The 13647-nt window shown below is 45.7% G+C and overlaps 1 protein-coding gene across 1 annotated transcript in view; it reads left to right on the top strand.

The window, feature by feature from the left end:
- Positions 1-13647, top strand: part of LOC133381697 (zinc finger protein 420-like) — a 50312-nt gene that overhangs the window by 1904 nt on the left and 34761 nt on the right. The window contains exons 2-5 of the mRNA XM_061621097.1: positions 937-1106; positions 1887-2031; positions 10004-10081; positions 11587-12672. Of these exons, the coding sequence (XP_061477081.1) occupies positions 937-1106; positions 1887-2031; positions 10004-10081; positions 11587-12672 (1479 nt within the window). The remainder of the gene's footprint in view (positions 1-936; positions 1107-1886; positions 2032-10003; positions 10082-11586; positions 12673-13647) is intronic.

Raw genomic sequence — 13647 nt, 5'->3', positions numbered from 1 at the left:
AAGCTTTCCACCTTGTGCATCACCTGTCCAACTTGGAGCAGCGTTCTGTAACCTGGTGCCCTCCTAGTATGGTTGTACTGCAGCTCCCATCAACCCCAGAAAACATGGCCAAATGCCAGAGGTGATGGGGGTTGTAGTCCAGAACATCTAAAGCAGGTATTAGGAACCTTTGGCCCTCCAGATGTTGCTGAACTACAACTCCCATCATTCTTGTCTGTTGACCATACTTGCTGGGGCTGATGGGAGTTGTGGTTCAAAAACATCTAAAGGTTAACTTGGCTAATACAACTGGATGGTACCAACAATGCATCCTGCTGATTTTGACCTGGATGTATTGCAAGTAGTTCTTCATACTCTTTTCATTGCCCAGTGAGCTGAACCAGACTGAATGCAGGTCAGTGTTCCTTTCCACATATTTCTGATGGAAAGAGTGGAGGTGTTTTGCATCCCCAGGAAACTCTGAGTTGGAGTCATTTGACTGAATCCAAGACAATGTGTGCTAACTGTCAGGGACACTACATGGAATTAATATCTGTGCAGATTAAGTTTTTAATCATACGCATGGTGAAAAGGGCCCAATAATAAAAGCCTGAAATGGTTCACAACTTGTGGTGAGCAGGAATTAAAGGCTTTGTGGAAGCAGAAGCAGAGATGAGAGGCGAGGGGTCCAAGATGGGTGAAATTCCTGGGGGTGGCTAAAGACACAAGAGGTGCCCAAGCATGGAGAAAAGTCTGGAAGAAACTGGAGAATGTTCTGAGAGAGATTTGGGGCCTTTAAGGCCTTTTGCAGATCAAGCATTGTGGGGGAATACTACACAGGAAAGGGACGTACCATTTATTTATTTGGATTGAGGCTGCTTATAATATTCAAACCTCTGAAACCCAAATTGGCATGAAGAGTGAAATCCCTCCCATCCCTCGTCTCTCCCCTGCCAGCCCTTGAGAGCTGCTCCCTACAAAACGTGCATCGTGGTGAAAGCTGTGGGAGTCCCAGAGCTGGCCTAGTTTACTCCTCCCTCTCAGGCAGCGCCATGGCCTCAGAGGCACCGTCCGGATTGTCTTTTCTCTGGGATGGAGTGGAAAGAGCAGCCGGGCAGCCCCATCAGGTAAGGGAAGGATCACTGCGGGAAAGACAGAGGGGACAGTTGGGGTGGATCTCCCTGTGCGTGGTGGGGAGGGCTCTGGGAGAATACTACTTCTGAGGCTGCAGAAGGAGAGCCTGCTGGATCAGGCCAATAGCCCGTCTCTTCCAGTACCCGGTTCTTGCAGTGGCCAACCAGATGCCTGTGGGAAGCCTGCAAGCAGGACCTGAATACAAGAGCACTCGCCCCACTTGTGATCCGGTGACACGTGTCTGGCAGAATTTGCATGCACACACGTGACTCCTAAAATACACTCTTAGAGAGGTAGGATCTTTTTTGAAAGTCAGTCAAGCACTGCCTTGAAATTGTGTCTAAACAGTTTAAAACTCAGAAATACTAACCCCCAGAAAAGCTAAATAAAAAGTAACTATGCTAAGAAAATGCAAAGCAAAAGAGTGTGGAGCCGGTCCAATGGTGTGAAACCAAAGTGAAACCATTTCTGCGATTAAACTCATGTCATGAAGCGAGAGGGGAGTCAAGCAGGGAGTCATCCCAGCGTGCCCCACTGGTGAGGCTTTACCCTGTTAGTCCAATATGAATCAAAGTGAAGCTACCACTGGCCTGTTTTGTTGCAATTCCCAGCATACTGCCTCTGGCAGTGGAGGCAATGCCTTGCCATTGTGGCTCGTAGCCACTGTTGTCCTGATCCTCCATGGATTTGTCCAATCTTCTTTGAAAGCTATTCAAGTTTTTGGCTGAGCAAATGGTACATGTTGGAGAAACTGCCTCTTCTTCTTCTTCCAGGATCTGTTGCCCTTCCAGGGTCTGGTGACCTTCGAGGAGGTGGCCGTGTATTTCACGGAGGAGGAATGGGCCCTGCTGGATCCCGGCCAAAGAGCTCTGCATAAGGAAGTCATGGAGGAGAATTATGAGACGGTGGCCTCTCTCGGTAAGGGCACTTTTCCCCCTTGACTGATGAATGTTGAAGGTATGGATTTAGTACCTGTGCTATTTGACCTTCCACTGCAGGGATGCTGTCGTGGAAATGGGTGCCTGGGCCCTGGATATTTGGGGAGGGACTGCAGCTCAGGGGGAGAACACCTGCTTTGCATGTAGAAGGTCCGAGGTTTAGTCCGTGGCAGCTCCAAGAGGAGTAAAAGGATCCGGTAGGAGGTGCTGGGAAAGGTCTTTCTGTGCCTGAGATCTTGGACATCCATTGCTAGTTCTAGTAGCCAAGACTAGGCTAGATGGACAAATTCTCTGATCTGGTATAAGGCAACTTCCTCGGTTCTTGGGGCTTTTTGATCATTCGATGTGAAAAGTGCCCCTCCCTGCCGCCTTCCGATGCCCCAGGATCAAAAATATTATCTTGCAGCAGGAGAAGGAGAGGGCAGCAGCTCCTAAACCCCAGCAGAGCATCTTTTCTTGCATCCTCAACAGACTCTGTGACTTATACTCTAAACCGGGAGTCCCATGTCAGTCCCATGTCAGTCCCATGTCAGTCCCATGTCAGACCGGGACATGGGACTGAAACAGCCTTGGTCGCCTTGGTAGATGATATGAGAAGGGCATGGGATAGAGGCGAATGCACCTTCCTTGTCCTCCTCGACCTCTCAGCGGCTTTTGATACCGTTGACCACGCTATCCTCTTGTACCGCCTGCAGAGGTTAGGTATTGGGAGCACTGTATTGCAGTGGTTCCATTCCTTCCTCTCTGGGAGATACCAAAGAGTAGCACTGGAGGAGGAGGTTTCAGATCCCTGGCCCCTCACTTGTGGGGTGCCACAGGGTTCTATCCTTTCTCCAATGCTTTTTAACATCTATATAAAGCCGCTGGGAGCAATCATCAGGAGATTTGGGCTGCTGTGTCATCAGTATGCGGATGACACACAGCTCTATCTCTCATTTAAATTTTCACCAAGGTTGGCTGTGGAAACCATGTCCAAGTGTCTGGAGTCGGTGAGTGGCTAGATGGGAAGGAATAAGCTGAAGCTGAATCCTGACAAAACCGAAGTGCTGGTTGTGGGAGACAAGGGAAGGCTGGGAGATATAGACCTGGTGCTTAACGGGGTATGACTGCCCCTGAAAGACCAGGTCCGTAGCCTGGGGGTCATTCTTGACTCCCAGCTGTCCATGGAGGCTCAAGTGTCAGCTGTGAGCCGGGCAGCTCTGTATCAGCTTCATCTGATACGGAGGCTATGCCCCTACCTTCCCAATCATCTGCTCCCACCGGTGGTGCATGCCCTGATCACCACTCGCCTAGACTACTGTAATGCGCTCTACGTGGGTTACCCTTGAAAACGGTTCGGAAGTTACAGCTGGTACAGAATGCAGCGGCGCGCCTGATTACAGGCAGCCGCCGTACAGATCACATCACTCCTGTGCTGAAGGAGTTGCATTGGTTACCGGTTGTGTACCGAGCCCAATTCAAGGTGTTGGTCTTAACCTTTAAAACCCTATACGGTTGTGGCCCAGCCTATCTGAAGGAGCGCCTCCAGCATCGACAGGGATGCCGCTCAACAAGATCAGCCTCAGAAGACCTTCTCTCGATCCCACCAGTCAAAACAGCTAGACTGGTGAGGACTCGAGAGAGGGCCTTCTCAATAATAGCCCCCACCCTATGGAATTTTCTCCCAAATGATCTACGCCATGCCCCATCTATAATGAGCTTCCGCCAGACCCTGAAAACCTGTTTTTTTAGGCAGGCTTTTGGGACGGATTAGTTTTTACTGTTTTTTAAATTTTTAACTGTTTATGTACTGTTTTATCTTGTACGTCGCCCAGAGTGGCTGGACAACCAGCCAGATGGGCGACTAACAAATTTAATAATAAATAAAAAATAAAAAACCCCAGTGGGAAGCGATGCTCACAGGAGCACCCACTGCCTCCTCTCTCTTCCTTCCTCTGCCCAAAGGTCAGATTTTGTCTTTGAAGCAGGAAGAAGCAGCAGTGGCAGTTTGGAGAATCAAGGTGGGCACCATTGTGCTTGCATCAGGCTGTGAGCAGGATGGTCTGTTCATGGCTACCCATGCTCTGGTAATCTCCATATTGGACTACTGTCATGTGCTGTACATGGGGCTGCTTGTGAGTCTATTATCCCTATGTTAAAAGTGCAACACTGGTTGCCAGTTGTTTTCTGAGCCCAATTCAAGATGCTTAATCTTCTTAGGTCTAGGAATATCTAATGGACAATCAACAAAGGAATCCTTATCAGTTATTATTAATACATCTAATTTACTATACCTTGTGGACATAGCCACATATCAGAACATAGGTCTTACACAGCACGTACAAAGGGAATGTACACTAACGTGTTACATTTCAAAGGACAGCATAGGTCACATTGCATTTCCATCTGAAAAGGAGTGGTCTCACCTTTGTTGTGTGTGGGCCTTAACACTCAGAGCAGGTGGTTCTTTCTTCGACCAGTGTCACGGACAACTGGTAGAAATCCCTAAGGCTGTCTGTCAGTTCACGCTCATGTTACTACTATCCTCTTATTTCTATCTTTTTAACATCTATTTGAATTCTCATCCTAACTCTGCATCTTGATGTTGTATTCTAATAAGTACTCCTGACTCACCCTTAACAGCTTCAGCCATACACAGACACAATCGTTGGCTGAACGCCCAGACTCCTTATAATATGTTGATTCTTTACAGGAAACGCTTATTTTGGAAATATTGTAAACAAAACTCAAAGAAAAAAAGACTCTTTCAGTGGCAGCTTCTCTTTTTACTCTCATTTTGGCTTGTACTGTTTGCACCACATTTTCCCACATAACTTTATATAAATCAATTATAAAGAAGATGGCCAATTTCTATAAATAGAGGTGGCCTGTGACTCAGTGAATTGCATCCGCTGTTGCTGGCTTTACTAGGTTCTGCAGTGCCACCCCCAACAGGCATTTCAAGATGAGCTTCCTGCCCAGTGGATGCATGTTCACAAGTGCCAGACTGACCCTGCTTGGTCCACATGACTCTGCTCCAGAGCTTGGAAGTAACTCGTTATTTTTAACAAGTTACTTGTAATTCGTTACAATTTTAAATAACAAGTGGGTAATTCCATTACATTTGGCAAGTAACGGAACAACTAGTAATTTCCCTACTTTTCAGCTGCAACTTTAACGTTTCCACGTTAGGTTGGACGTTACTTGGGGGTGGGAACAAGGGGAAGTCAGCTCCTGGCTGTGATTGGTTAACACAAGACATGTGCCTCACACTGATTGGACCTCTGCGCAGACTCTCTCTTCCCTCGTGATCTGTGTTAGGAGGCATGAGGGAAGAGGTGAATAGGCAGGGCCTGCTAGCGTCTGAGAGGACAAAATGGACGCAGGAGGAAAAAGCCAGGGCAAGGACAACGGAGGAGAAGGCAGCAGCAGAATGGCGAAGAGCTGTGGAGGTGAGTGATGATGATTTGTGTGTGTGTGTGTGTATGTGTGTGCCCCCCACGGCCCCTTCTGCTCCCCCCACTGCCTCTCCTTACCTCGTTGCCGCCCCCTCCATCAATCACAAGGCACTTCTGAAACTTCGGCCTCAAACTTCTCTTCCTTCCCCCCCTTTTTGAACTCTCCCCCTTGTTCCCATGCATAGCTGTGTGCTGTATTTATCCAGACAGAGCACTCCTGCCTTTTAAAATGCCGGCTAGCTTTTTATTGTATATTTATTTGAACTCCATCTTTCTTTTTATTTGTATTTTTGTCCTGTTTAATCACAAGACTGAATTGTATGTGGGACAAAAACTGTGTCAGTAATAATAATAATAAAAATAAAAAATCATTAGGCGTATAATAAATGGCTTAAGGCTGATTTTTTTGTTCTTGGCAGAGATGAGGTGAGAAGTAGGGTCCTTGCAGCTCTTCCTCTCAGTCCCCCAGCTCTCAAACTCATGTTCTGTGAGAAAGAGAGAGATTCCCAGTCCAAGAGAGAGATAGACTGTTGACAATCTCTGCTAATATCTATACAAATGTACATAACATGCATCACCTGAACTCACATGATCTAGAGTTACCTTAGATCTTGCAAGATTTGCAAATGAGAAGCAATAGGGTTTTATATTAGTTCTGATTGTCTATTGGGCTATCATAGGTTATATGTTTTTTTCATTTTCTATGGCAAAAACTCCAACTTCAGTGGAATTTATGTGATGTGTTCTAATCATTTGAATTTGGCTAATGAATGCTTTATTCTTTCATCAGAACTTTAGCAGTAGTACTAAAATATTAATAAAAAAAGGGAAAGAAAAAATACTTTACATACATCATTCAGCTGTATTGCTAATTATAGATATAGATATAAAAGATAAACGGCATTTTGTCAAAAGTATTTTTGTCTACATTTTATACCTCATCCTTGGTTTTCCAAGCTTGGCATGGAATGCTTCTCATACAGAATTAATTTGAAATGCTGCATATTTATTATCATAATCATCATATTCAAAATAAAAAATATATGTACCGCCTTCAAGTTGATTCCAACTTATGGTGACCCTATGAATAGGGTTTTCATGAGGCTGAGAGGCAGTGACTGGCCCAAGGTCACCCAGTGAGCTTCATGGCTATGTGGGGATTTGAACCCTAGTCTCATTTTGTTCTCACAACAACCCTGTGAGATAGTAGGTTAGACTGGCCCAGGCAGGGTTATTCAGTGAGCAAAAATGATGCAGATAGGATCTCTTTTAATTGTGCTATCGACCTGCTTACTTCCACTCTGACTGGGGCATCTTGCAGCATGGGGAAGAGATGGGGGCACATCACAGCTGAAGTTCACCCATATAGGAGCATTATCTCTTGTTTATTACAGAGACGCCTGTTGCAGGTTTTGCTGCTGAGAGCAGCAGTCAGTTAGTGCGGCCACTTGAGTCACAGCTTGTTGATCCTGAGGAGGCAAAACTAGAAAGTGAGGTTCAGAAAGGAGGCCCTGTGCACGAGGAGGAGGAGGGCATGAAGCAGTGCCAGTTGCCCACAGCCACATCTGCAGAACAGCAAGTACCATGGTTTGGCTTTGAGAAAGCTTGTACATTTGTGAGCCAGAGTGGGGAAAATGTTGTTGTACGATGCAATTACTGCCTTCCAAGGATCAAAAATCTGAGATCAGCTGTTTCCTCCTCATCCAATGTGAAGAAACATTTTGAGGTAAGCCTTTGTCATGCTGGTCCTCAAAGAGTGTCCATTGTCTATTTATGTTTAAATTGTGAAGTTCCTCTTCCATTTTTTCTTGGATTCATGCTTTGTTCTTCTTCCTCAGAGGGCACACCCTGAGAAGCTGAGAGCAATTGAAGGAGCAATAAAGGCAAGGAGACGTGGCCTTCCTGAACCAATGCATGACACCCCTCCTCCCAAAATGCTGAAGCAGCAGCAGACAACCCTTGAGAGGTGGGGATCTGGCAGGGAGCCTGTCACCCAGAGCAATCTCAACAGGAGAATCATTGATTTCATTGTAGAGGAGACATTACCACTTCAGACTGTGGACAAACCATCATTCATTAATCTGGTTCGCATTGGACTCCCCAAAGATCTCACCATCATATGTGCCAAGACTCTGAGAGACGGAATTGAGAAGAGAGCATGCCACATGAGAGAAACTCTTGCAAACCGAATGGGTGCTGTGGCATATATAGCAACCACTGCAGATTGTTGGACCAATGGCAAGAAGAGTTCCTTTGGGGTAACAGCCCACTGGATCAACCCAACTACCCTGAAACGTGAGGTCGGGGCCTTGGCTTGTAAGCGTCTGAAGGGGCGCCATACATATGATGTCCTTTCCAAAGCACTGCATGATGTACATGTGCAGTACAGGATCCACAACAAAGTTATGTGCACTACTACAGACAATGGCTCCAACTTTGTGAAAGCGTTCAGAGTTTTCATGGCCAAAGAACCAGTGGAAGCTGCAGGCACCAGTGACGATGATGGTGATAACCAGGAGGAGGAGGAGGCTGAGGTGGAGTTCGTGCCTATCTGTGAGATCCTGGACACAGGACCTGAGGCAGAGGAAGAAGCTGCAGACTCAGGAGAGGATTTTGTTTTACCACCACACCAGAGATGTGCTAGCCACACCCTCAACCTTGTGGCAACACAAGACATAGAGGCCATGCTTTCTGACTCCTCCAAAAGTAGTCTTCAAGAACTGTTTTCAAGAAACAGTTTCGTTCCTTGATGGGAAAGTGCAGCAAGTTGTGGTCCAAGCAGAACCAGTCAGCCCAGATTGCTGAGTATATCCGTGCGCAATGTGGTGTGTATCTGAAGGTACCGAATAAGACCAGGTGGAATTCCACCTTTGATGCACTGAAGCAACTACATGAGCTCCTGTCAACTGTGCCACTAAAAATGCATGCCATAATGGACCGCTGCTCCTTGTCCAGGATCACAGCTGCTGAGATTGAAGTGGTACAGGAATACACAGAGATTATGGAGCCACTAGCCCAGTCCCTAGATATCCTGCAACGGGAGAACGGCATGTTCATGGGGTATTTGCTACCAACGCTCTGCAATCTGGACCGCAAGTTAGAAGGACTGGAAAACAAACCTGAGAGGTACACATACTGTTTTCAGCTGCTGAGAGGTGTGCGCGAAGCCCTAAGAAAGCGGTTTGCAGCTATCTGGGAGGACAAGAGGCTTCTTCTGGCAGCCTGCCTACACCCTCGCTTCAAGCTAGATTGGCTGGAATCGTGTCAGGCCACCACCCATACCAACAAGTAAGAACATTAGGGAAGCCCTTTGGGTGGATTACTCCAAGGGAAATGTTGTCTCAAGGGAGGCATCAGAGGGCTTAAGGTGGTAGGCAGGGGCTGGGCCTTTTCTTCCTGGGGCTCCTCATCACAACCTTGGGTTGCTGCAGGTAATCCTTAAGGGTCTGCTGTGCTGCCCCATGAGTGTGGTGACTTGGTCACCTTCCTACCTTCCATGTCATCACCCACAGGCTCAGGCTGGACCCTGAACCAGGGGACATGACAAGCATCAGGAAATCAGGAGCAGACGGTGGTTTCCTAACATATATGTGTTAACATATCCTCTCTCTTTCTTAGATACACAATGGAAGCCTTGTTGAAAGCTGAAATAAAGATGGGTGTACTTAATGAGGACAGTGATCAGTCTTCAGATAAAGACCAGGAAGGAGATGACTTAGCAGATGACTTCTTTAACTTTCTGCCCCAGGGCAAGAAGTCAGCAGTGGACACTGCTGAGGAGGAACTGGTGAGGTACCTGAGGTCTCCCAGCAGGGAAGTGTCATCACTCCATGGCTTTCCACGTGTGCTGCGGTGTTTTTTGCAGCACAACACAGGCATGCCTTCAAGCGCCGCAGTAGAACGCCTGTTCAGTACTGGTGGCAACGTAATGACTGTAAAAAGACATTCCTTGTCTGACATGCTCTTTGAGCATCTTGTTCTTTTGAGACATAACAAAAACATTATAAAAGCATTTCAAGTGTAAAATTTGATTTCAAGAGTTGGGGTATCTTCATTGCTTGGGGGGATGTGAGATTCTGTTATGCCATTATGTTAATCTTATGGATAAATTTTTTTACTCTACTACCCCCTGTGTGTGTGTGTTTATTTTTAATATTGTTTTAGGCTTCTTAGATGTGCAGCAGCCAAGGCCAGCACCTTGTAGGAGTTTTTTAAAAAAAGTAACTGAAATGTAATTGTAGTGATTACTTTTGAGAAAAAAGTAAAGTAATCAGTTACTTTCAGAGCAATTGTAATTGTAACGGTAATTACTACTTTTTTGGGCCAGGTAATTGTAACTGTAATTTATTACTTTTTAAAAGTAATCTTCCAAGCTCTGCTCTGCTCTGCTCTGTTTACATGCCTCTGTTCTTACCAGATCAAAAGTACACCTTTTCTTATCTATAAAAATCTCTATTTGTAATGACTGAATATTTTCTGTTCAAAAGTAACTAGTCTCGTCTATTTCCTTCAAAGAGTCGGACCTCCAGTCGTGTTGGGAAAAAAGAAAAGATCCTTTTATCCAGGATCCTAAAGACAAGGCGACATCAACAGGTAGATGTTCAGCTGCATCATGAGGCCCGTTTTGGTTTGGGAATTGTAGGATTTTTCAGTTCCTGTATAATATAATTCCTGGCAGATTAATTGACCCACCAGGGTATGAGTTCTCCTGGAGGACATCTTAGATGGCTTTAAGAACATAAGAAGAGACTGCTGGATCAGGCCAGTGGCCCCTCTAGTGCAGCATGCCTATGGGAAGCAAGCAAACAGGACCTGAATGCAACTGTTGCCCCCTCCTGTAGTTCCCAGCAACTGACACTTAGAAGTATACTGTGCCTGACAGTGGATTTCTGAATGTTTGTTTTATTTGCTTTTATATCCTTTCAAAACTGTTTCATTCATTTTAGGTTGTATTTTTGTTTTAATGATCCTGCTTAGAGCAGAGCTTTGCAACGCTCCCCATGGTTCCCATTTGCTAGAGATTTAAGAGAGGAATGCAGGGAGACTGGGAAGGGAAGCCTAAGGGAAGAGTGCAGGCAGGACCTGAGTGCAACCGTGGCCCCATTGGGAGCATGGTGACTGTCTTCAAGCTGCAAAGTGCTCTCTGAAGCAGCCTCCCCCCTCCTTTCATTGAGCAGGGAGGGGAAGGGGAAAAAGGTGCCTTTCAGATGGGCTGCCTGCAGGAGAAGTCCCGTGCACAGCCGATCCTTCTAAAAAGCAGTGGCTTCCAAAAGGGAAGAGGCACCCACAGCCAAGCTGAGCCCTTGGCTCACCACCCCACGCTGCTTCTTTCAACTTCAGGATCTGAGTGGGGCTGCTTCACAGAGCAGCACTGGGAGGGAGAAGTGATCTGCCTTCATTAGGAACAGCTTCCCCTTCCTTGAGCAAAGCCCCCTCTGACTGCTCATCAGCTGACTGGCAGATGCAAGTGAAATGCAACAAAAAAGTGAACTTAATTTGGCACGCTACCAGGGCTTCCCACCAGGCCTCTAGTTCAGCAAAAGCCAGGACCAAAAAATATATTTTTAAAACAATGGGAACGTTTGATGTATGAAAAGCTGGCCCCTGCACCTATTGCTTGTTGTTATGTCCCTTCAAGTCGATTATGACTTATGGCGACCCTATGAATCAGTGGCCTCCAAGAGCATCTGTCATGAACCACCCTGTTCAGATCTTGCAAGTTTAGGTCTGTGGCTTCCTTTATGCAATCAATCCATCTCTTGTTTGGCCTTCCTCCTTTTCTACTCCCTTCTGTTTTTCCCAGCATTATTGTCTTTTCTAGTGAATCAGGTATTCTCATGATGTGTCCAAAGTATGACAACCTCAGTTTCATCATTTTAGCTTCTAATGATAGTTTTGGTTTAATTTGTTCTAACACCCAATTATTTGTCTTTATCGCAGTCCATGGTATGCGCAAAGCTCTCCTCCAGCACCACATTTCAAAAGTAGTTGATTTCTCTCTTATCTGCAAACTAGAGAAGCAGATTATTGTACTTGATCTGTGATGAAATGCTTTGTTTTTGCCTTGAAATTCCAATTTCAACCCTCTTCCCCTTCAGCAGGTGACAGGCAGAAGAATGAGAATTATACAGAACCACGGATGGTGCCACTGGTAATAGCCAAGAGTGAAGGTCAAAAAGAGATGTTTGGAAATCACGGAGGACCAAAAAAGTCTGAAAGAAACCAGCCAAAGAATGGGAGCAAGAAATCCTCTTCTTCTCATCAAAGAACACACACTGGAGAAACACCATTTAAATGCATGGAGTGTGGAAAGAGCTTCAGTGTGAAGAATAGCCTTATTTCACATCAGAGAACCCACACAGGAGAAAAACCATTTAAATGCATGGAGTGTGGAAAGGGTTTCAGTGTAAAGAATAATCTTACTTCTCATCAAAGGACCCACACAGGAGAAAAACCATTTCAGTGCATGGAGTGTGGAAAGAGCTTCAGTGTAAAGAATAGCCTTACTTCACATCACAGAACCCATACAGGAGAAAAACCATTTAAGTGCATGGAATGTGGAAAGAGCTTCAGTGCAAAGAATAACCTTACTTCACATCAAAGGACCCACACAGGGGAGAAACCATTTCAATGCATGGAATGTGGAAAGAGCTTCAGTGTAAGCAGTAGCCTTATATTACATCACAGAACCCACACAGGGGAGAAACAATTTAAATGCAGGGAGTGTGGAAAGAGCTTCAGTCAGAATGGTCATCTTACATTACATGAAAGAACTCACACAGGGGAGAAGCCATTTCAATGCAGGGAGTGTGGAAAGAGCTTCAGTCGGAACAGTAGCTTTAAATATCATGAAAGAACCCACACAGGGGAGAAACCATTTAAATGCAAGGACTGTGGAAAGAGCTTCAGTGTAAGCGGTAACCTTAAATTACATTACAGAACACATACAGGAGAGAAACCATTTCAATGCAAGGAGTGTGGAAAGAGCTTCCGTGTTAGCAATAGCCTTAAATTACATCACAGAACCCACACAGGGGAGAAACCATTTAAATGCAGGGAGTGTGGCAAGAGCTTCCGTCAGAGCAGTAGCCTTACTTCACATCAAAGAACCCACACAGGGGTGAAAGCATTTAAATGCATGGAGTGTGGAAAGAGCTTCAGTCGGAGCAGTAACCTTACTTCACATCAAAGAACCCACACAGGGGAGAAATCATTTCAGTGCATGGAGTGTGGCAAGAGCTTCAGTCAGAATGATCACCTTATATTACATGAAAGAACCCACAAAGGAGAAACCATTTAAATGCACAAACTGTGGAAAGCTCTTCAGTCAGAGCAGTAGCATCAGGAAGTCCTCTTTGCTTCATATATAAACCTGGCCTTTTCTGTGGTGGCATCTGCCTTTTTGAACTTCCTCCTGTTACATATCAGAGAGGTGTTTGTTTTTTTCCTTGTGGTGCCTATAGAAGGCCTTTCTTTTTCAACAAACCTTTTAAGGACAGAACTTTTTCCATGTCTCTATGGGATTTGAAAATGTTTTTAATTGTTTTGCATACAAAATGCTTTTTTGTTTTGTTTTTATTGTTGGTATTTTTGAGGTACTTTATGGGAAGTGATTTATACATGAAAATAAATAGCACTAATCCTTGTTTGTAATGGCCACTTTACCAAGTGTTTTCATACAGTTTACTTTAGCAAACCTTTAACTGCAGCACTACTGGAACAGCTGCAGCACTAGAAGAAGCACTGAAGAAGACCTGCCCTGGGAGTGAGTCTCTGAGCATCTGGGTGCTTGCTGCTCCCTCCTGGGTTGCTGTCTTTTGAGACAGCTGACATCCCTGGTAAGCGCTGCAAGGACTGGGACCCCCTGCCTGACCCTTGCTCCCGAGAGAGGCTGCAGTTAGTCTTGCAGCCTTTTGCCTCAGCTACTGGCTGGGTCAGGAGGCATAAAAGCCCAGCTTCCCTTGGGTGGCGGGTCTGCCGCCGGCGGGGTCACCACCAAAGGGGAGCCCCTTAGGGAGTCCCGAGGGTGAGGGTGCCACTCTCTTTCTTTTTCTCCTAATCAATCTGGGGGAGGTTGGTAGTGGGGAGAGCGTATGGCTCATGTGTAGTTCCTGTGCAGGGTGGGAGCCTGTGCAGTGAACTGAATAATAGGAGTAAGT

The sequence above is a fragment of the Rhineura floridana genome, chromosome 3 (assembly GCF_030035675.1).
Source record: "Rhineura floridana isolate rRhiFlo1 chromosome 3, rRhiFlo1.hap2, whole genome shotgun sequence".
In the NCBI taxonomy this organism is placed as follows: domain Eukaryota; kingdom Metazoa; phylum Chordata; class Lepidosauria; order Squamata; family Rhineuridae; genus Rhineura; species Rhineura floridana.
This window is presented reverse-complemented; position numbering and strand designations above follow the sequence as displayed.